Source organism: Capricornis sumatraensis, chromosome 23 (genome assembly GCF_032405125.1).
Source record: "Capricornis sumatraensis isolate serow.1 chromosome 23, serow.2, whole genome shotgun sequence".
In the NCBI taxonomy this organism is placed as follows: Eukaryota; Metazoa; Chordata; class Mammalia; order Artiodactyla; family Bovidae; genus Capricornis; species Capricornis sumatraensis.
The window spans coordinates 10,264,732-10,288,548 of NC_091091.1; the positions used below are offsets into that span (position 1 = coordinate 10,264,732).

General features: G+C 38.4%; 1 protein-coding gene across 1 annotated transcript in view; it reads right to left on the minus strand.

Moving 5' to 3' along the window:
• Positions 1–20,765, minus strand: part of ATAD1 (ATPase family AAA domain containing 1) — a 38,844-nt gene extending 18,079 nt beyond the window's left edge. The window contains exons 1-5 of the mRNA XM_068961471.1: positions 20,703–20,765; positions 17,017–17,191; positions 6,084–6,182; positions 4,036–4,156; positions 2,010–2,210 (exon numbers count right to left, since the gene is read on the minus strand). Of these exons, the coding sequence (XP_068817572.1) occupies positions 2,010–2,210; positions 4,036–4,156; positions 6,084–6,182; positions 17,017–17,178 (583 nt within the window). The 5' untranslated portion in view covers positions 17,179–17,191; positions 20,703–20,765. The remainder of the gene's footprint in view (positions 1–2,009; positions 2,211–4,035; positions 4,157–6,083; positions 6,183–17,016; positions 17,192–20,702) is intronic.
• Positions 20,766–23,817: the final 3,052 nt, after the last annotated feature.

Here is a 23,817-nt window from a genome sequence, read left to right on the forward strand (position 1 = left end):
AAGCCCGTGCAGCAAGGAAGACCCGGCACAGCCAAAAATCAATCAATAAAATTATTTCTTAAAAAAGAGGAAACAATTCTGCCAGTTAAACTATAACACGCTATCCCAATTTCAGATATTAAAATATAAAAAACTATAAGTAGTGTGTTTTAGAATTGATGAGATATGGTAGAGACCTAGATGCTAAAACTATGGAAATGACTCAAAGTTAAGAGTTGAAGAAGTGTGTGTGTACACACACACATATTATATATATATATAAATAGAAATCTTATACTTTGAATAGCAAGTAGACAGAAAATATAGATTAAATTACAAAGAAATACTGGGTCATAAGCAGAGTTCTCAAAAGCAACAAGAAGACTGACAGACAGTGGACTTCTAACTTTAAACTACTGAAAGGAAATATAATTCTGTTATCATTTAAAATAAAAACACAGAATGAACACATTTCACACAAAGAAAGAAGCTGCTGTACTCACAATCTCTGCTGAAAGAATTTTGACTTCAGAAACAAGGAAATTAAATCCAGAAAAGGCAGGTTTAAGAAGTAAAAGTGAACAAAAAAAGCAGCAAAGTAGATCTCTTAACAAGCAATGCCAATATAAAAATAACAACTCATATCAAAGTAAAAAATAAGAGAAACTGTTGTCAGAAACATGTAAGAGAAGAGAGGAGTGACTCGTATTCAAGAGTCCTGAGAGCCCTGTCTTATTTGGTAAGAGGGGAGAAATAATTAGCTTAGACTTTTACGATGAGTAGCTATGCTAAGGGTCTTCCCTGGCGGCTCAGATGCCTGCGATGCAGGAGACCCGGGTTTGATCCCTGGGATAGGACGATCCCCTGGAGAAGGGGAAGGCTACTACAACAGGGAAAAGGGAATAAAAAGAAAAAGCACAGAAGTCCACTAGATTGGTAAATAAAAGGCACACAGTTAAGTGGTAAAAATAAATCTGTCAGCTATCAAAATAAAAGCAAACTGACCCTATTACTTATTAAAGAGTCTCATTTTGAATTTTTAAAAAACCTAGCAATATGTTCTCTTATGCAAAATTTAAAGCAAAAATCCAAAAAAAAAAAAAAGAATAAATTGGTAAGATATGCAAGGCAAACATGTAACCAAAATACTTCTATCTATATCTATCTTTCTCTATATATAATTCTATACAGCTTATTATATTACATATAATAGTAAAATTAATTCAAAGCCAGTTTTAACTAATGTAGCTTTATTTAACTTAGTGTAACAAAAATGTAGATGATCTATAGAATGTTAAATAGAGAAAAGTTCACTAATATAAAAGTCGTGACAAGAGAAAGATGATCTATTTACGTTGTCAGTCCATATGGCAAGGAATTAAACTAGATTCTTACTTCACATTATATATTTTAAAAACAAGAGCATTTAAGGAGGTAGTGAGGGATTTGTAAACCAGATACACAAAATATAAATCATAAAAGAAAAAGACTCACAAACGAAACTACATTTAATTTAAATATTCATAAAAGAAGCTATCATAAAGTGAACAGACAAGCCAGTCTAGAAAATATTTGTAATCATATTAAAACATTATCAAACAATTACTAAGAAAAGCGCAAATAATCAAAAAGAAAAACTGGCAATTTACAAGCAAGGAAACCTAAATCGCTAATCAACTTGCTACAAGATGCACAAATGTACTAGTAAGCGGCAACCACAAAACAATGAGATGATTCTTGCTCTTTAAATTGACATAAATCAACGTCACTGCCTGAAAAAGAGAAGTTTTTGGGAGGAGTACGTAAGGAAACAAACTATTTACTGATGAGAGTGAAAATGGGTATAACCGCTTTGAAGAACTGGTGTAACACAGTAGTTAACACTAGTGATCCTAATGAAGTTGAAGATGGACACATCCCCCAATCAAGTTGATGGTCACCTTCTAGGTGCCTACCCTGAACAAACATATAAGCGGAAGGAAACATGTACACGCAAGCCCGCTGCACACTGTTTAAGAGACACAGCATACCTATTTCATCTATAAAGATGATGGAAGGCTGTAGCTTTATGGCAAGGGAGAAAACCGCAGCAGCCAGTTTCTGAGATTCTCCGTACCACTTATCCGTCAGAGTGGAAGGCTGAAGGTTAATAAATCGACAGCCTGCTTCTTTGGCTGTGGCCTTGGCAATCAATGTTTTGCCACAGCCTGGAGGCCCATAGAGAAGCACACCTGGAAATTAACACATTATTTTATTATCTCCTTTAAAAGAATGAGATTTGCTAGTTTATGGGATAATCAACGTAATATTAATTCTGTTCATACTAAAATGCTTCATAATATTCATTTCTATTTTTATTAATTTTTTCTTATAGTAGAAAGGAAGGTGCCACATCCTAAGTTTGTGTCAGTGATGACATCTACTTGGGGTTACAGCACCCTCGTGCTTCCTCCCTTCATCAAACAGTCCAGTTCAGGAGAACGATCTTTGTCTTCCACTAAGCTGGGCCCTGGTGCCAAAAAAGGTTGGGGACTGCTGCTTCAGATCACATAATAAGGAAATACCTATGTAACTTAGAAAAATTTGGAACCACCCTTAGTTTCAGATGATGCATTTAGATAAAAACCAGATTTACATAAGGCTGTTAAAGTACCCCTCATAATTTGGCATCTGCTATGCTAATTGAGATTTTAAACCAAGTCCAATTGGTTAATCACCCAATTACCTAGCCTAAAAAAAAATCACTGATGAGAAAATTTCCTACATTCATTAGCATTGTGAAACTGAGACATAAAAACTCACAAAAGTTCATTCTTCACACTATAAACAATCTGCAAGAAGGTAGCGAAGAACTTAATAATCCAATTTCTACCTTACTCTTTTGATCTGGGCACAGATAAATCATTTGAAATTTTCTTTGGGGAAAACTTTCTCTTAATCACAGTAAACTAAATGCAATTTGTTAGGGAGAAAAAAGCAGTTTTGCTGTTTCAGAAAATAAAATAAATACATAAAAAACAGATTTGTTGTTTTAGTTAATGAAAAAGTATGCGATTTTTGATAACTGTCATCCTCTATTTACCAGAAACAAAACTTTTCTACTTCATAAAAATGTACAGCTATTTGTTTCAATTTAATGCACTTTTTGATACAGCTGTAAAATTAGTTAAGATTATAAACAACTACAATTTATACATGTTGTTTTGATATTTTTAAAGATCCTACTCTTTTGAGAAATGCATTTATCTAATAATTTGATTTCAGTGTTGACTAACAACCTCGCTAGCTTTGATAATATAATAAAGAGAAGCTTCTACTAGATGGCAATAAATAAGCTACACTATAGAATTTATATCTGAAGCCACAGAAACACACCTCTATAGATCTCACTGTCAATTATCAAGAAAGCTACATTTGAATCGCCTTCAATAAACCTTAAACATGATCAATATGTGAATGATTTATAACAGAAGTACTGCATTTAAGGATGCATTTATAAATACTGTCGACTCTTGAGTTACAAGGCTTCTGCAGTTACTACTAACTAGGAATAAGAAAATATTCCCCTTAAAAATAAGTAACATTTAATTCCTTAATTTCTAGTTCATCCATTCACTATTCCTTCTAAAAAACCAAAAACAAACCAAAAAAACTATTGTAATCTAAAAGTAAATAGAAATACCAAAAGGGAAAAAAAAAATCACTAGTATAGTGAAAAAACAAAAAGAAGTCTTATCTTCTTTTTGACAAAGATCCATATTTTTACTCTGAATCTTTTTTATCATTGATTTCCCTAATTTCATTTTCTTGTAATAAATATGAATTTGAAATACAGGGATTATTTTGACATGTAATATCTATACAGGGGAAAAATTATCTAAATTTGGAAAGCTGAAGAATGAGCAATTATATTAAAATTATTATTTATAAAACCATTCACTGGATCTCAGCAATCTCTTGAAAATCCAACTTCAAAAACGTCAGTTCTATAAAGGCAGAAAGTTTCTGTGTTCTCCAGATTTTTAATGTTTTCACAAATATAAACTTTTAATATACCTTTTGGAGGCTGTAGAAGCCTGGAATTTTCAAACAAATGCTTCTTTTTGATAGGTAAGATGACTGTATCTTTCAGATCTGTAATGACATCATCCAAACCTGCTATATCACTCCAAGTAACCTGGTAAAAGGTAAAGTCAGCATGAAATTTTACCACTAATGTATATTCACTGAAGTAAAAAAACAAACAAAAAAATCCCAAATGATAAGACTTGATTATACCTAAATAATAAGTTTAAAACGATATATTAATGTAAGTATTCTTAAGCAATACTGAAATTATTAAACTACTGTGAGCTGCAAAAAGCAATTTAATAGTCAGCTGCTGCTGGTACTGCTGCTGCTGCTAACTCGCTTCAGTCGTGTCCGACTCTGTGCGACCCCATAGCCGGCAGCGCACCAGGCTCTGCCGTTCCTGGGATTCTCCAGGCAAGAACACTACCTATTATTTAAAAAAAAAAAAAAACAAAAACAACTAGGTCTGGCAGGGATCTAATAAGCTGAAGTCATTCAGTTAAGAGGTAGCTGAGATTGAGAGCTAGCTGAGACAGCTAATTTAGCACTAGCTAATGGGAAGAGCTCACCAGGAGTGTGCCTAATTCAGACATGATGCCGTCAAACATAATAGGAAGGAGTTTAGAAACAAGGCCTAAACCCACCAAACTGGGCTTCCGAACTTTATTGATCAAAACGAAACTGTGTCAAAAGTTCTATATTTATAAATAGTAACAGGCGATATATGTGTTCAAAATAGATACAGCTTGTGTATTTTAAAGCCTTCTGACTCAGCTTTAAAAAAAAAATTGGAGGGAGTAGGGGGAGGGCAGTCAATAAACTAACTGCAAAACAAACAAAAACAACTTAGATTTGATTTAGAAGAGTAAAGGGGCTGGAAGTGGAGCTGGTCAAAAGCAATGTTTACAACAGATTTATTTATTCTCCATCATAAAGAAAAAAGGGAAAAATCATAGCCAGGACTGAAAAAAATAATCATTTTCATTGTAACTAATTTTCACTTATTTTCATTGTAACAAAGGATCCTCATTTCAAATGGAGGATTAATTCTGGATGGGCATGTATGTCTCTGTGAACAAAGATATTAATAGACATTGTACATTTTTATTTCCTAAATTTGGAGATAAGGGTATCATATTTCATTCTATTTATTTATACCTATGTTATAAAATATTCACCTAGAATTTCAGAATTTATAAATTACATTAATCTGATGCTCAAAATAATCCTTTAGAAGTAAGAAGAGCAGATATTACACTGTCCCTGGATTACATATGAGGAAATTGAAACTCAAAAGAGGAAATAAATTTCCCAAGGGCATAAATGGAAAAACTGGGATTCAGAATCTTGTGCTATAATACTGTAGATCATAAAAATTTAGATTTCAACTCCAAGTCAAACATCAACTTACAGCAGTAATTTTACATGCCACAAAGGTGAATATATAAAAGTACAAGTTTAACTAAACAAATGTGTGCTAAAAAGGTTCCTACAAGTGGGCCTGAGACTATTACCCTTAGAGAGGGTAATAGCTGCATGCGCAGCTAGCCCTTCTTTCAGGAGCTTCCTCCATTCTCCAGATAAGAACAGCTTGCTGTGTCTAAACTGTGTAAACAATATCTTTATGGTGGACACCTATTTTCCTTATGAGAGTCTAGAATTTTGATACATGTTAGGGAAATGGAACCAATCCCAATTAAAACTCTGGGCCCTAAGTCTCTAATGAGCGTCCTTCATGGAAAGCATTTGATATGTGTTCTCACAACCTTCTGATGAAAGAATTAAGTGCATTCTGTGTGACTTCATTGGGAGAACTCCTGGGAGTTTGTCTGATTTCCTACAGACTTCACTACATGTCCCCTCTTTCTTTGCTGATTTTGTCTTATATTCTTTCGCTGTAGTATCTTATATTCATAAATATGACTGCACTGAATTCTGTGATTCCTCCTAGAGAATCATTAAACCTAGTCATGGTCTTTGGGACTCTTGATAGAAAACGTTAGACAAAAAAAAATAAGATTAAGGGTACATACATGCATGTTAAGAGGATCTACTAGATGAGCAGCAATACTCATTTCATATTCTGAAAGCTTCACATTTTTCACACCAATTTGTTTCATTAATTTTTCTGCCTAGAAAGAAAAAACAAGCAACCTCCTTTAGTTTGATATTTAGACACTAGCACTTCAAAACACGTATCTGTGAAGTCTACAGAGCAATGAATAGACATGCAAGATTTTCCAGATATTCTACACCAACTGATTTCATCCTTCCCCACTGTTAAGTCCTTCGGTTAAAAAAAAAAAACAGACCCGAAAGTCGACTCTACAGAAACCAGGGCAATTTAAATCAGCTCCTGGGAAATGAGAAAATAGAGCACATGACTGAAGAAATATAATGCACGGCCTCTCAGTGCTGCAGTGAGACTCTAAGGTCCAATCAGATTTCTCTTTCCTAGGAAGATTACGACGACAGATGCAGATGAAGCCTTAAGACGAAAGATCAAGGAGTGCAGGGTATTAAGAACTGGACAAATGAAGTTTCTTTCCTTAAATTTGTAGAGTATCTGAAAACAGGTGTCTAACTTTCCTGAAATTACCTATATATCTACAACAGGTGTTCTGACCTACCTAATTTCAGATTGTTCTCTGATGCCACCCTTTTTACTTAAAGTCAATTCTTGAGGCTAGGCCACCAGACAATAAAAGTAATTTTGAGTTAGGAGTATGCTTGCACATTTGGAGAAGGGAATGGCAACCCACTCCAGTATTCTTGCCTGGAAAATTTCAGGGACAGAGCCACCTGGCAGGCTACAGTCCATGGAGCCGTGAAGAGTCCCACAAGACTGAGCGACTAACACTTTCACTTTCACATATTTTCAGAGCTGGGCAAAACCAGCCTTAAATTGTAAGCTCTAGTAAAGCAACAAAGCTTTCAATTAAAATAAGGATACGGATAAACATTTACTGAATGTGCCATACATCATGCCAAAACACTCTAGATGGATTAACTCACTGAATTCTCAGAGAGATCCTATGAAGGTACAATTTTTCCCCAAAACAGAAAAAGCAACTGAAGCTCAGGTCAGACTAAGTTATCTGTCTTAGTTTAAGTTAGCAAATGGAACAGACAACATGTGAGTCCAGGCAGTTCCAACTTGAGCCTATATTCTAACAGTCACATATTATTATTTTGGTTTCCTCAATTACATGATTAGTTTGTAGCCACTAGAGACAACATATTCACATTTCAATTAAGTGAATCTTTTTAGAAATGAAGGTGCCCTGATAAATCATTTACTTAGATTTTTGCTGTTACATTTTCCTAGAACACTTCTGATTATATATAATCTTGCTATTTGTCAGCAATATTGCTACTCTTAAAAATATTCATATCACACAGCATGATTATAGGTTAGCTACAGGATTAGGATGTGTGTTGATCATATCATAGTATTATGGCATTTTTTAAAAAGTGCTATGAACCAAATCATTTTTCCTCATTAGCCACCCTCTATAAATTTACTGTATTAATGGATAAAGCAGCCTTTTCCAGATTCTTCGCTTTTTTACAAATAACTTCTCTTTCACTGATTTCAAATGTGTCGGCTGTAAAAGGTATCCTATTTTCTGCACCTATAACCTATTTAGAGCATTTAACTCTTCTTTTTCACTGTACTTCTATAAATGAGAAGCCATCCCACACGTGTTCTTTTTAGGCCATGCTCTGAAACAGTGGTTCTCAATCAGGGGTGATTTTGTATCCCCAGGGGACATTTAGCAATGTCTGAAAATACCTTTGGTTATCACAACTTGGATGCTAATATTTCATTAAAAATTTTCACATTCATTTTAAAGTTTTGGAATTGTCGATATGCTACCCTCATAGAAAGGTTTGGTGTTTCCTCTTTTCCTACTCTCTAGAAAAGTTCATATAAAATTGTTATTATTGTTTCTTCAATCTTGCTAGAATTTGCCAGTAGAATTCTATGAGCTTGTAGTTTTCTTTTTGGAAATATTTTTTCCAATATCGATGTATTTCATAGTTATGGAAGTATGATTCTAATTCCTAAGTCAGCTATGGTAATTCACAATTTTCTAAGTTTGTCTATGTCATTTAGGTTTTCAAACTGACTGATACAATTATTAACTGTCTTAATTTTTAAGGCCTACAGCACCTGCTATTGCACTGACTTTTATCATTCTTAGTAACAGTTATTGGTAGCTTCACTTTTTTCTTGATTGGTCTTACAGAAGTGTCCATTTTATCAGTCTTTTCAAATAGCCAACTTTTGGTAGTAATGAGTTTTTCTATTATATATCCATTTTCTATATTTCTATTCACTCTCTCATTATTCTACTTTTTACTAATTCATCCTATCTTTATTATCTCCATTTGTTCACTATCCATGGGTTTACTTTATTAAAAGCATTTTCCTCAGCCCAGATTGGGTACTTACTTTACCAACTGCCTACCTTCTTTCTAATAAAAATACTCAAGAGCAGCAATTCCCCCTGTGCTGTGCTAGCTGCTCAGTCGTGTCCAACATTTTGCGACTCCGTGGGTGGTAGCCCGCCAGTCTCCTGTCCACGGCATTCTCCAGGCCTAATACTGGAGTGGGGTGCCATGCCCTTTCCCAGGATATCTTTCCATCCCAGGGATCGAACACAGGTCTCCCACATTGCAGGTAAATTCTTTACTGACTGAGGCACCAGAGAAGCCCAAGAATACTGGAGTGGGTAGCCTACCCCTTCTCCAGGGGATAGTCCTGACCTAGGAATGGAACCCGGTCTCCTTCATCATAGCCGGATTCTTTACCAGCTGAGTTACCAGGGAAGCTCCAAATTCTCCCTAAATACTACCTAGTATTTTAAGTTTAATTAAATTACAATATCATTTCTGTGTATTCTTTTATCTAAGAGTTATTTAGAAATGTTCCCTACTCTCCAAACTTATTGGATATATCTAATGATCCTGGGATTTCTTTGGAAGGAATGATGCTAAAGCTGAAACTCCAGTACTTTGGCCACCTCATGCGAAGAGTTGACTCACTGGAAAAGACTCTGATGCTGGGAGGGATTGGGGGCAGGAGGAGAAGGGGACCACCCAGGATGAGATGGCTGGATGGCATCACGGACTTGATGGACGTGAGTCTGAGTGAACTCCAGGAGTTGGTGATGGACAGGGAGGCCTGGCGTGCTGCGATTCATGGGGTTGCCAAGAGTCGGACACGACTGAGCGACTGAACTGACCTGAATGATCACCCTGTACTGCAGTACAGCCAGTGTGTGCGTGTGCTTTGTCACTCAGTCGTGTCTGACTCTTTGCGACTTCATGGACTGTAACCCACCAGGCTCCGCTGTCCATGGAATTTTCCAGGCAAGAATACTTAAGTGGCTTGCCATTTCCTACTCCAGGGGATCTTCCTGACCCAAGGATTGAACCCGTGTCTCCTGTGTCTCTTGCATTGCAGGCAGATTCTTTACCCACTGAGCCATCAGGGGAACCCCTGTAATAAATATGCTACCAGTAAAATGAAACTTCAGATTTTGCTTTATAAACCAGCATTTGGTTTAATGTCACAAATCTTATATGCATGCTTGGGAGATGCACTCAACATTTGTTTTGGGTACAATGTACAACATACAGGTACAGATAAAGCTTATTATTTGTTTAAATCTACATTCTCTAAAAATGTTTCATCTACCAATTATTGAAAGAAATGTTTAAAACCTTCCACCACGATGATGAATATGTTATTTCTCTCTGTAATTCTATATATTTTTGCTTCATGTATTTTAATGCTACATTAATAGATGTACATAATATAGAAATGTTATATTTCTTGGTGAATTGAATTTTTAATCATCCTGTAGTGAACCTCATTTTCTCTACTAACATTTTTACCTTAAAGTTAATTTTTGTTCAACCAGCTTTCTTGATGCTTTATGTGCATGTTTCAACTTATGTTAAATACAACTTAAATTTCTTTTTCTAAACCATAACTACAGCTTTGTCTTTAGTTACATACATACAGTCTTTGGGGGTCAAAGAATATCATCTTTGAGGCTTTGATGGGAATATCATCTCTGAGGCTCTCTATCTTTGATTGGTACTATGCTTTGTACTCTGACCTCCTCTGGATCATAAAAACAGAAGCTCTGATTTTGTACGTTTAGCAAATTCCACCAATTGTAAAAGTTAGCCATCAAACTCAATTTACCTTTCTGAATTTTTGCTTTATGTTTTTTATCTGCATATTTTACTTTCTTGCAAGCTCATGAATGCCTTTATATCATTTAGAATATGTGGACTGTTTAGTTATTTTCATCAGGAAGGTCAGTCCAGGTACTTATCATACTGACCTATTCATTCTCCACTTGGTGTGCACCATCTTCCTATCCCCAAAATGAAGGTTTACTCTTCAGCCTATTATTTATATAACATCTCCTTTAGAGACCTCCCAGTCACTAGCATCTATTGTAGTGACATATTACATATGCTTTCAACAGATATTTGAATGTATAAATCCTAATGGTTGAAGGAGCAAAGTGGAAAAGTGATTTGGTAAAAAAAAAAAAAACCCTCAAATTTTACTGTGGGAAATTCTTAAAGAGATGGGAATAACATATCACCTTACCTGCCTCCTGAGAAACCTGTACATAGATCAAGAAGCAACAGCTATAACCAGAAATGGAAAAATGGACTGGTTCAGAATTGGGAGAGCAATAAGACAAAGCTGTATTGTCACCCTGCTTACTTAACTTATATGCAGAGTACATCATGTGAAATGTCGGGCTGGATGAATCACAAGCTGAAATCAAGACTGCCAGAAGAAATAACAACATCATATATGCAGATGGTACTACTCTAATGGCAGAAAGCCAAGAGGAACTAAAGAGCTTCTTGATGAGGGTGAAAGAGGAAAGTGAAAAAGATGGCTTTAAACTCAACATTAAAAAAACTAAGATCATGACATCCAGTCCCATCACTTTGTGGCAAACAGAAGGGCAAAAAGTGGAACCAGTGACAGATTTTCTTTTCTTGGGCTCCAAAATCACAATGGATGGTGACTGCAGTGATGAAATTAAGACACCTGCTCCTCGGAAGGAAAACTATGACAAACCTAGACAGTGTATTAAGAAGCAGAGACATCACTTTGCTGACAAAGATCCGTATGTATAGTCAAAGGTATGGTTTTTCCAGTAGTCATGTACAGATGTAAGAATTGGACTCTAAAGAAGGCTGAGAGCTAAAGAATTGATGCTTTCAAACTGTGGTGCTTGAGAAGACTGTTGAGAATCCCTTGGACAGCAAGGATATCAAACCAGTTAACCCTAAAGGAAATCAACCCTGAATATTCATTGGAAGGACTATGCTGAAGCTCCAATACTATGGTCACCTGACGCAAAGAGCCGACTCACTGAAAAAGATCCAGATGCTGGGAAAGGTCACAGGTAAAAGAAGAGGGCGGGAGAGGATGAGACAGATAGCATCACTAACTCAATGGACATGAATCTGAATAAACTCTAGAAAGACAGTGAAGCCATGTGTGCCACAGTCCATGGGGTCACAAAGAGTAGGACACAACTTAGGGACTCAGCAGCCACACACCAGTGGCCCTGGGGCCTACCCTATCTTACCAACACTCGCTGCCCCAATGAGTCCAATTCCTTAAGGGCATCTGATGAGCAATCTCCAAAGACTGTTGGGATTCTCTGGTTGCTCAGACAATAAAGAATCTGCCTGCAAGGTGGGAGACCTGGGTTCAGTCCCTGGGTTGGGAAGATCCCCTGGAGAAAGGAATAGCTACCCATTCCAGTATTCTTGCTGGAGAATTCCACGGACAGAGGAGCCTGGCAGGCTACACACTCCACAGGGTTGCAAAGAGTCAGGCACAACTGAGCAACTTTCACTTTCTTTTTGGCTTCCCTGGTGGTTCAGTTGGTAAAGAGTCTGCCTGCGAGGTGGGAGACCCGGATGTGGTCCCTGGTTCAGAAAGATTCTTTGGAACAGGAAATGGCAACTACTCCAGTATTCTTGCCTGGAGAATCCCATGGACAGAGGATCCTTGTGTACTATAGTCCAAGGGATCACAAAGAGTTGGACATGACTGAGTGACTAACACAAAGACTGATCCTTCCCCTGCCATTTACACCTACAATTTCAACAGCTCCATGAATATTTTCCCTTGGATTCCTACCACCAACACAATCTCAATATGCCCAAATCAAACGTCATCTTCTCAAGTACTTGCCCTATCTATAGATTCTAAAACTCTATAAAAGACACCATGAGTCTGAGGATTCCAGACCAATCTCAGATTCATCTGTAAGATGTACCTTTTCTTGTCATCACAAACTCCTTCGAACATTTACCTACTTTACCCATTCCATTTCTTTTGTCACTCCTTTATTCTAGGTCTTTGCCAGCATTACTTGTCTATAACCAACATATCTTGGTTCTAGTTTCCTTTGTCAGTGACATATTTGCACTTGCCAAGGGCATTTGCCTTCTGTCCCTGAGAGGACTGAATCCTGTGCTGCCACAGCTGTTGACCTTCGACATGCCCTGAAGGGAATCTAGGGTTGAGAATGAGGCATTTTGTGCCCCAGAGAAACTGCTGGAACAGGTCTTCAGACAGTTACTTTCAGGAACTGATATCTTCTCGGGCTCCAAAATCACTGCAGATGCTGACTGCAGCCATGAAATTAAGACACTTGCTCCTTTGAAGAAAAGCTATGACCAATCTAGAAAGCATATTAAAAAGCAGAGACATTACTTTGCCAACAAAGGTCTGTCTAGTCAAAGCTTTGGTTTTTCCAGTTGTCATGTATGGATGTGAGAATTGGACCATGAAGAAAGCTGAGGTACCGAAGAATTGATGCTTTTGAACTGTGGTGTTGGAGAAGACTCTTGCGAGTCCCTTGGACTCCAAGAAGATCAAACCAGTCCATCCCAAAGGAAATCAGTCCTGAATATTCATTCGCAGGACTGATGCTGAAGCTGAAGCTCCAATACTTTGGCCATCTGATGCGAAGAACTGACTCCTTGGAAAAGACCCTGATGCTGGTAAAGATTCAAGGCAGGAGAAGAGGACGAAAGAGGATGAGATGGTTGGATGGCATCACCAACTCGATGGACATGAGTTTGAGCAAGCTCCAGGAGTTGGTGATGGACAGGGAAGCCTGGTGTGCTGCAGTCCATGGGGTCACAAAGAGTCCAACACAACTGAGCAACTGAACTGACCTGAACTGATCTTCGGATCTCCTCGTATTTAGAAAAGCACTAAGTAAGTCCCCTCATGGTGACATCACCTCCTTGGAACCAGTAGCAAAATCTTTTTGTACAAAAAGTGCTTGATTGCATGAACACTCCTTCACCAAAATCATATATATTGACCTACCTTGCCTGACCCCTTTATAAACAGCAGTTTCTCAGAGGTATCTGAGGTGTTGTCTCCCAGGCTGCAGTCTTCATTTTGTCCCAAATAAAACTTAACTAGCAACTCTCATGTTGTGCATCTTTTAAGCTGACAGTTATGGCAACTGATGAAAATACCCAGAGTGGACTTCTTTCCTTTGCCTGAACTCTCTGAGAAATGGAGCCTTGGTACCAGAAGTGGCTCCCTGTACCCATCCACCTCCCCGGGTAAATAAGACATATTTCCTGTCCCCTTAACAAAATCAACTCCATTCCTCATAACTTCTTTAATAGAAAATCACATCACACTTTCCTTAAGCAATCATGAACTAACTGTCCTTTATTAGTATTCTGTAGATTGGCAAACATAAACACCAATGATCATTTCTAAAAACAACTGCTTTCTTACAGAGGACATCTCAGGATGGCACTGAACATTATTAATAGTCCAAAATCTCTAGTTTCTTTGTAAGAGAAAGTTAGTGTTCAGTAATTAATATTTCTGAATCTTATTTTTTTCATAAAACAAAATTGTATATAACTGAAGGATCCTTCCTGGGACTAGTTAATTGCCTTTATAAAAAAAGAGAAAAGAATGAAATTCCAGAGTTCCAAATCAACTTGTTACACATCTATATAAACCCACAGTGTCCTGGCAAACAACATGGTTTCATTTTCTGTCTCATCTTAGAGCTAGAATCCTGATTCATTTCAGCAGGAACTCCACAGGCAACAGGAAAGACTGTGGCATTAAAATATTCATTTACACTTTTGCGGCAGTTCAATAGTAGTTCTGGGAAAGCTTGCAAACCATACACGGTTGAAAGCATCAGAAGTGGGTGCTAAGACTCAAAAGGGAAAAAGGAAAAAGAGAGAAAAAGTAGAGAGAAAAACCTCTGGGGAGAGCCAGGGGTATTTAAATGAACCATAAGAATGACAACAATATTTAAACCCCCTTTTTTAAAAAGGGGATTTTTCTTTTTTGACTTAAAATATTTCACTCTAAACAGATTTATGCCAGCTGTCAATGAAAAAAATGTCACTAATACACTGTGAACATCTTTTGCAATGTATATCCATGCCCTTTTTCTTTTTCACCTGGTGAACTTCAACCTAGCAATTATTACAAATGTTATAGTCTAAAGCTCAAAAAATTTTCAGCAATTTTGAAACTGAATTGCATACAAACCAAATAAAATTTACATTATAACAAGCATTTCCACCTAGGACTGAGGGGACACTTGAGCCTTCCGCATTGATCTCAGGGCCTTTTCACCAGGTGCTTTTCTAAGTCATCCAGGTTATCTTCACCCTCACTTTCAGTCTCCTTTTTAGGCTCTGGTTCTGTCTCTGGTATTTCCTGCGCTGATGTGGTTGTGGGAGCAGCTACGAATGCAGGGGTTATAACACACGCAGCAGTGGCGGCTACAGCCTTCTCCGTTCTGAATCTTTATTTTATTTGGAAATGACCTAGCTATTCAATAACTTCCATCGCAATAGTTTAGCACAACCCATCAGCTCCTGTGACCAGCAGAAAACCTTTCTGTAAGATAAGTGCTTGACTGCATGAACTCCCCCTTCACCAAAGTCATGAACACTGACCTTGCCCCCACCACTTTGGAGCAGTTTCTCAGAGCTATCTGACGTGCTGTCTGCTGGCCTGTAGTCCTCATTCTGCCTCCAATAAAATTTAACTCACAACTCTTACAGTAAATCTTTTTCAAGTTGACACTGATTCCAATCCCTGTTATATGCTACAGTAAGGTGAATTATTCATAAAACATTGCTGTAAACATCACCTAAAATCTTTAATATACGATGGAGAAAAAGAATAGTCTCTTTAGCAAGTGGTGTTGAGAAAGCTGGACAGTTGCATGTAGATCAATCAAGTTAGAAAAGATGCTCACACCATACAGAAAATAAACTTAAAATGGCTTGAAGACCTAAATACAAGACATGATACCATAAAACGCCTAGAAGAAAACATAGGCAAAACATTCTCTGACATAGATAATAGCAATGTTTTCTAAGGAAATAAATGGGCCCTAGTCAAACTTATAAGTGTTTCCTTGATACCTCAGTTGGTAAACAATCTCCCTGCAATATAGGAGACCCCGGTTTGATTTCTGGGTCGGGAAGGTCCACTGGAGAAGGGATAGGCTACCCACTCTAGTATTCTTGGGCTTCCCTTGTGGTTCAGCTGGTAAAGATTCCGCCTGCAATGCAGGAAACCTGGGTTTGATCCCTGGGTTGGGAAGATACCCTGGAGAAGGGAACGGCTATCCACTCCAGTATTCTATGGACTACACAGTCCGTGGGGTTGCAAAGAGTCGAACACAACTTCTACAGCCAAGCTTTTGCACACCAAAGGAAACCATAAACAAAATGAAAAGACCATTTATAGACTGGGAGAAAATATTTGCAAACAATGCTACTGACAAGGGCCTAATTTCTAAAATATACAAATAGTGTATGTGATTCAGTAACAACAACAAAAACAAAACAACCCAATCCAAAAATAGGCAGAAGTCCTAAACAGACATTTCTTCAAAGACATACAGATGGCCAATAAGCAGATGAAAGGACATTCAACACTGCTAATTATTAAAGAAATGCAAATCAAAACTACAATGAGGTTATCACTTCACACCAGTCAGAATGGTCATCATCTAAAAAATCTACAAATAGTAAATGTTGGAGAGGGTATGGAGAAAAGGGGACCTTCCAACACTGTTGGTGGGAATGTAAACTGGTGCAACCACTATGGAGGACAGTATGGAGGTTCCTTAAAAAACTGAGAATTATCATAGGATCCAGCAAGCCCAGTTCTGGGGATATATCAGGAGAAAACTATGATTCAAAGAGGTACATGCACCCCAATGTTCACAGCAGCACTATTTACAACAGCCTGGAGGCAACCTACAAGAACTGGAAGCAACCTATAAGTCCATGGACAGATGAATGCATAGAGAAGACGGGTGAAGTACATATTAACAATGGAATACTACTCAGCCATAAAGAAAAATGAAATAATGCCATTTGCAGCAACATGGATGGACCCAGAGATTATGGTACTAAGTGAAATAAATCAAACAGAGAAAGACAAATATCATATGATATCACTTAGATGTGGCGTCTAAAATATGATACAAATGAACTTATTTACAAAACAGGAACATTTCACATGTCACACAAAGTAAAATGTATACCGTTACTGAAGATAAAATTTTTTGTTTAGTGTGTTGAAAAATTTTACCTAGATCCCTTCATTTATAAGCTGAAAAATTATTCTAAGTAGGATATTCATTAAAAATACTGTAATATTTTTATTCTTCACTTTTTCCCCTAAGTTGCCTACACAGTTGAAAAGGATTTAACAAAAAATACCTTTTTAGGAATAATGAAATTAAATATTATATAAAAACATTTCCACATGGGTCTTATAGAATTTGTCATTAATTTATAATTCTACTATATCCTTAGTTTTATGAAAAAGTATTTGTTAGCTACAAGAAAAATGATCCTCAAACAATTCAATCATACCTGTTTCTGGGCTTCTACTTTTTGCTTTCTGGTTGGATCAATTGCATCTACCATCCATTTAATTGTAAAGTATGTTACTGCACCAAATATTGTCAAACGGAAAATTAAACCAACAACTTCATTCCGACTCAAGGGACGAGAAAAGGTTTCAGCATGTACCATCTTGATTGTTAACCTTAAAAAACAAATAGAAATGTCAGTAGATAACAACTAGATTCATTAAAATTGGGAGACTGATAGGTAGCATAAACTAAACAAGAAAAACTGACTTTTAGTCAAAGTCAACATTACCTACCTTGTAAGTGTTTTAGTTAGGGAGAAATGGATTTTTAAATGTTAAGTAAACAAACACATTTTAAGCTCCTCTTGGAAACAAGCTTATTTATTAAAATTTTAAATAAACTTTCCTAAAAGTTCATATAATTTTAAGCACAGAATAATTCTATTGAAAAATGCAGTAAATGTCTTAAAGTATTTACTCTTTTAAAGAACTTTTAAGTAACTATTTCAGGGAATCTAGATAAATAATGACTATAATACTTACACAACTGAAAAAAGGCAGCCAAACAATGAAATACTTTACTAATGTAATGGTATACGAGGTAATTTCTGAGTAAAATTCAAACTGTGAACTGACTTATTGTTCCCTCATACTTACTTTCAAAGGTTTCCAAAGCCTGATAAAATTTATACATGCCATTTCTCAATTCACAAGTGAGATGAAATTGATGGAGCCATCTTACTATTTCCAACAACCTAGCTATGTAAGAAACAAGCAGAATCTTCAAAATATTTGAGCCACAAAAATACAGCTCTCACCCAAGATAAAGAGGAAAAAAGGAGGCAACATGCCTATTTTTACACATATACCTAAGCAGTTACATCAACCACAGCTTGGCCTACAGGAGGCATGCACACTTATGTCAAAGGCAATGACCATCCAATAAAATAAGCTTTAGGGATGATGTGACTATCACGTTTTGAGAGAGAATCTTGGCTTCAAATAACACCATTATACTCTCTCCACAAGGCGTGTGCTGAGTACTATGTGATTTGGGGGGGTGGGGAATGTATATTTTGCATTTGTGTGAAAAGGAATAATCCAAAATCTGTACTCAGAACAACAGGTGAAAACTGGGTTCTTCACAGGCTAATTTATGGTCATTCCAGCTCTAGAATTATTGTTTCTATTCTCACTAGTACTATTTAGTTAAAGATTTGCTTCAGTCATTCCAACAGAATTGGTGTCAGACTATTGAACAATTTCCAAAAGAAAACTCAAGGATTCCAACCTTCTGCATCACTAGGAGACATTCACTTCACAACAATACATTCTTTAATTTAAACTTAACAACTGGGTTTAAATTAAATAACTGAAAAACCTTTATTTTGGACAAAGACATTTTGGCCTAGGGATATTAAATGACTCAATTCATACAATAAAGCACTTATCAAGCATGTGTATATATTACCTACTGTATTTTGAGTATACAATAATAGCTAAGACACAATTACTTTACTCCAGAAATGCACAGTCCATTATTATCTTATTAAAAACTAAGCTAGAATAATCAACCCCCTCTCCAACAACAACAAAAAGAAGAAGCTAGAGAGAAGCCATATAGTTAAAATCTCTTATGAAACAAATCAAAGTGTGCTTTCTATCATCAGCATGGATTTCTAAAATGGGTTAACAATACACTCCTTCTTATAGTAAGTGGAAAAACTGTCTTCCCTAGTCTTTATTTCAACACAGTAAATTTGAAAATTCAGTTGGAACATGGGATATCATTATGTGGGAGCATTATTCACAAATGAAAATAAAACAACAGGCAAAATTAAGATTTATTAGCTTAAACTGCTGCTGCTGATGCTAAGTCACTCATAGACAGCAGCCCACCAGACTCCCCAGTCCCTGGGATTCTCCAGGCAAGAATACTAGAGTGGGTTGCCATTTCCTTCTCCAACACATGAAAGTGAAAAGTCAAAGTGAAGTCGCTCAGTCATGTCCAACTCCTAGCGACCCCATGGACTGCAGCCTATCATACTCCTCCATCCATGGGATTTTCCAGGCAAGAGTATTGGAGTGGGCTGCCATTGCCTTCTCCATTAGCTTAAACTGCTGCTGCTGCTGCTAAGTCGCTTCAGTCATGTCTGACTCTGTGCAACCCCATAGACGGCAGCCCACCAGGCTCCCCTGTCCCTGGGATTCTCCAGGCAAGAACACTAGAGTGGGTTGCCATTTCCTTCTCCGATGCATGAAAGTGAAAAGTGAAAGTGAAATCGCTCAGTTGTGTTGGACTCCTAGCGACCCCATGGACTGCAACCCATCAGGCTCCTCCGCCCATGGGATTTTCCAGGCAAGAGTACTGGAGTGGGGTGCCATTGCCTTCTCTGTCGCCTTCTAGTGAGAGTCAAATAAAATGTTCCCAAAAGTTTGAGTTAGCAGTGATAAAACTGCCATCTACTGGATGGTCACTGAAATACATGAACTAGGACTACTATCAGTATACCCCAGTCAACGAGGTAACAATTTTTAAACGTATCAGAAAAACCAAGACAAAGCCTTTGCTAACCATATATTTTCCTATAATTAAACTATTAACTGCAATAGAGCACTCTGGACCTAGTCACTTCTAAAAGGGATCCTTCTTCTAAAGTGACTTCAAAATCCTGAAATGAAAGTGAAACTTCTACTTGTAGGTTTTAACTGTGTATTTGATTATACACTCATCTAACATTCATATAACACTGATATGCCTGCAACGTAAGGCTGTTATGGTAACAATACCACTGCAGCAGAATATTTAATAAAAGTTGCACATGCGTACAACGCTATGGGCTGTATTTCAATTTTGTATGAAAATTAGGATCAATACACAAATATCCACATAAACACGGATGATGCCATGTACAACTAAGATATATGGCAAAACACCGTAATTCAGAGTTATCTGTTAGGCAAATATAACAACATATAGCTTCATTATAAAGAGTTCTCCATTTCAGGGTAGTAAACTTAAAAATCGTACCACCTCCTCAATAAGCAGTTTACTGGCAGGTTAAGGTACAAGAGTATTCATGCTACAGCATTTCTCTAATTCACTGCAGTGTTTTACAAAGTTTTTCTCAACCCCAGAAGTCCCAATTTCGCAGACATCAAGGCCCTATGAATACTGCCTGTGACAAAGAAAGCCTGCCAACATTCACATACAGGACGGATTATTAACAGCACCATCTTCCGCGAAAGCGTGCCCAGGCCTGAAGAACCACCTCCACTTTTGCACTAGGTGGTGGCAGTGCCTGTGCGACAGTCAGACCCGGTTCGTTCTGGCCGCCTTTCCCTAGGACCCCAGTTCTGAGGTCGCCCGGAACGATCCTCAAGCCACCGCAGCGACCAGCCTGCCTAGAGATTCCCTGGAAAGGGCCTACGTCTTGGGGGCAGCGCTAACGGAGACTTAAGGGCCTAGGCCGGGCCGGGAGCCAATGCGAAGCCCGGGATGCCCTTGGAGGTTAATCCGGTGGATAGGAAGGGCTACGGGAAGCAGAGGGGCGACAATGAGGTGGGGCGTGAAAGGACGGCGAGGCGACCCGAGATTGGCGTCCCAGCTCCGCGCAGGTCCCTGAAGGAGCTCAGCGGGACCCATCGCCCGGCCTACGAAGCCCCGCGGGAACCCGCTACTCACCTCCGGGGTTGAAACAGCGGCCGCAGGAGCCCTTACCAGCCTTGCACAGGAAGGAAACGCCGCCTGGGAAAGAACACTTCCGGCCGGAGTAGCGGCCCGCCCCCTCGGACGGAGCATGCGCCGCCGTGCCGAGTGCTTGAGGGGGCGTGTTTCCGGCTTGTAGAAGTGGTGGGGGGATTCGGCGGGTGCGAGGTCCCTCACCAGATGTGTAACCTGCTGTCCGCTGAAGCGAACCTCTGAGTTTAGTTGAGTATCAGAGATAGAACTGGGGCAGGCGCTTGTCACGTAAAGTCCCTGCCCTGCTCACAGCTCCTGTCGCAACACTGACAAATCCGGGAGCCTTCTTGAGAGTGCAAAGAAATGCTCAGTATTCTGAGAATTCAAAGTTCTTTTTCGACTTCTACTTGACCCTTACCTCGGCCCTTCACCGTCCCCCTGGCTCCCAAGCCCCGGTGCAAACCCACCCGCTGCTGTTCTGTCCTTTAGCCAAAGCTCTTACGCGCATGGCCAACCCCCACCCCTCACCATCTGTCTTTCAGTTTTAGGGTGAGCTCACCCACCTCCCCCTCGTCTGCGCAGACAAACACCTGGGGGTGGCGCCTTAAAATCTTGCTGCGAAAGGATTTTGTAGCCTACCCGGGCAGGCCTGATAGCAGGGACTAAATAGGGCATCTGTAACAGGTTTTGCATTTCGGTGACTTCCCTTTTTCTTTTCCCCTTCCGCTTTCCAGAATGAGACGTGGTGAAAAAAGGTCCCCAGGGAGAAAATCTGAAAGCCGGCTCCTCCAGAACACAGACTACAGGGGCCGAGACGACTTTAGACATTGGTCCCCAGGTATACCAGCATCACTTCCTTCAGACTGAGGTGTTGAGACTAAGAAGGAATGGAACAGTTCCTCTTACTAACCTCCTTGGAAGGCAGTTTGTGCCTCTCTAGACAGCATCCTTGATGGCTAAAATTCAACAGCCTGATTGTTGAATCTAGTGAATGCAAGCTTGTGATATTGTGAGGATAATAGCTACAGTTTACTGAATGTCTACTTATTGGCAGGCATATTGTCAGGCAATATGTTTCTATGGGAGCCTCTGGAAGGCTACAGTCCATGGGGTCGCAAAGAATCCGAAAGGACTGAACTCAGAGAGAGAGATTTCTATGCTTCACACCCATAACCTAAATTCCTCAAAATCCTCAATCCTCTAAAATAGCCATTATTTTATTTATTATTTATAGATGAGCATATTTTAAAGCTTAGATAAACTTTCCTAAGTTCATGCACCTAATGACTGACAAAATTTCATTGGGACCTAGATGTGATTCAAATCCTACACTTTACATTCTCTCTTTGAAGTAGTAATTTAATATCAGTTAAATTTTAAAATCAAGGTGAACGAGGTAAGACCATGACATGATGAAATCTTAATTAAGACTTTAAAGAGTAACGAAGGGATGACAGGAATATAATGAATATTTTAAAACTATGATTGAATTTATTGACGAATCAGTGGGGGCCTTAGAATCTAATACTGTAAGTGGTCCATGCTTTACATCGATGCCTTTTTGCCTGTATTTTTGTTTGCAACCATAAAAAAATTCTTTTAAAAAAGATATGAAGCTGAGTTTGGAAGTGCTAGACTGATTATTTAGAGAGGGTAATAAGACTCGGAGAACTATAGAATGGTTATGAGACCAGGATAATATTTACCAAAAAACACAAGCCATGTGTTCAGCAGTCTTGGAAGAGATTTTCCACTGGATCCCTGGGATTATCCTCAATGTGAGTCATTGCTTGGGATGCTCATAGGAGAGTTCCTTGACAGAGCTAAAAGGTAGACGTTATCGAAGGAAAGAACTTTAGGTTTTGTGGCCCGTGAGGATAATCATACCCATTGGTAAGGAAAATGAGCTGAGACATTCAAGGTGGTGATAGATTTCCATCATCCAGTGAATGAAACTGGGTCAACTAAGGCCCCCACTTGCCTTGCTTTAATAACCAGGATAACCAGGCTACCCAGTTTGTCTGACATTAAGGGGGTTTCTAGGACATAGAACTTTAAATGCTGGAAATACAGGGAAAGTCTCAAGCAAACCATGAGGAGCTGGTCACCCTACTAGGGACATCTAGATGAAATCTAGAACCAGGTGGAGCTATCAGTATGGCTGCATCTGGACTCAAGTCATCTGCTTAATATCTGGGGTACGGTTGCACAGGAAAGGTAATTGTTGGATAAGTTAATTAAGGCTGACTGTAAAGACTCTAGTCGCTTCAGTTGAGTCCAGTTCTTTGTGAACCCCTGGACTGTAGCCTGACAGGCTTCTCTGTCCATGGGTTTCCCCAGGCAAGAATACTGGAGTGGGTTGCCATTCCCTTCTCCAGGGGATCTTCCCAACCTAGGGATCGAACCCCGGTCTCCTGCATCACAGGCGGATTACCACTGAGCCACCTGGGAAGTGTCAAGAGTCTACATACCCCAAATAAATATTGCTGCTCATGCCTTTTTCCAGTGGTTTTACTATAAACTGAGTACCTACATCTCTCCTTTTTTGGATCTGATTTTCATTTAGCAAATCCTTAGGAAGCCTTCTATGTCTGGGACCTAAGACATCAAATTACTGCCTTCCCTTAAACCATGCACATTCATTTCCAGCAATCACTAAATCAGCTATATTCTTCCAGAATAGAGCTGAGTGAACATATGCTTTTCATCCCAGGATAGCTTTATATAATCCCTGGCAGCACAAAGCACCATATTTGGCCCTCAGTAGGGGCTCAATAAATAATTCACCATGTGTAATATAAATCAGGAAATTATAACAACAGATTTTTGGTAGACCTTCTGAGTCTTCCCTCTGTGATTGTCAGAATCAAGATATTAAAAATAGTTATTAAATTTACTGCAAAAAGTTTTTGTTTATTTTTATCTTTTGTGATTAGTTATTAATATTTTCTATTTCTTTGTTTTAGTTTTGAAAAGTTATACTTTTCTAAGAATTTCTCCATTTCTTCCAGGTTGTCCATTTTATTGGCATATACTTGCTGGTAGTAGTCTCATGATCCTTTGTATTTCTGTATCATCTATTGTAACTTTTCCTTTTTAATTTTATTGATTGAGTCTT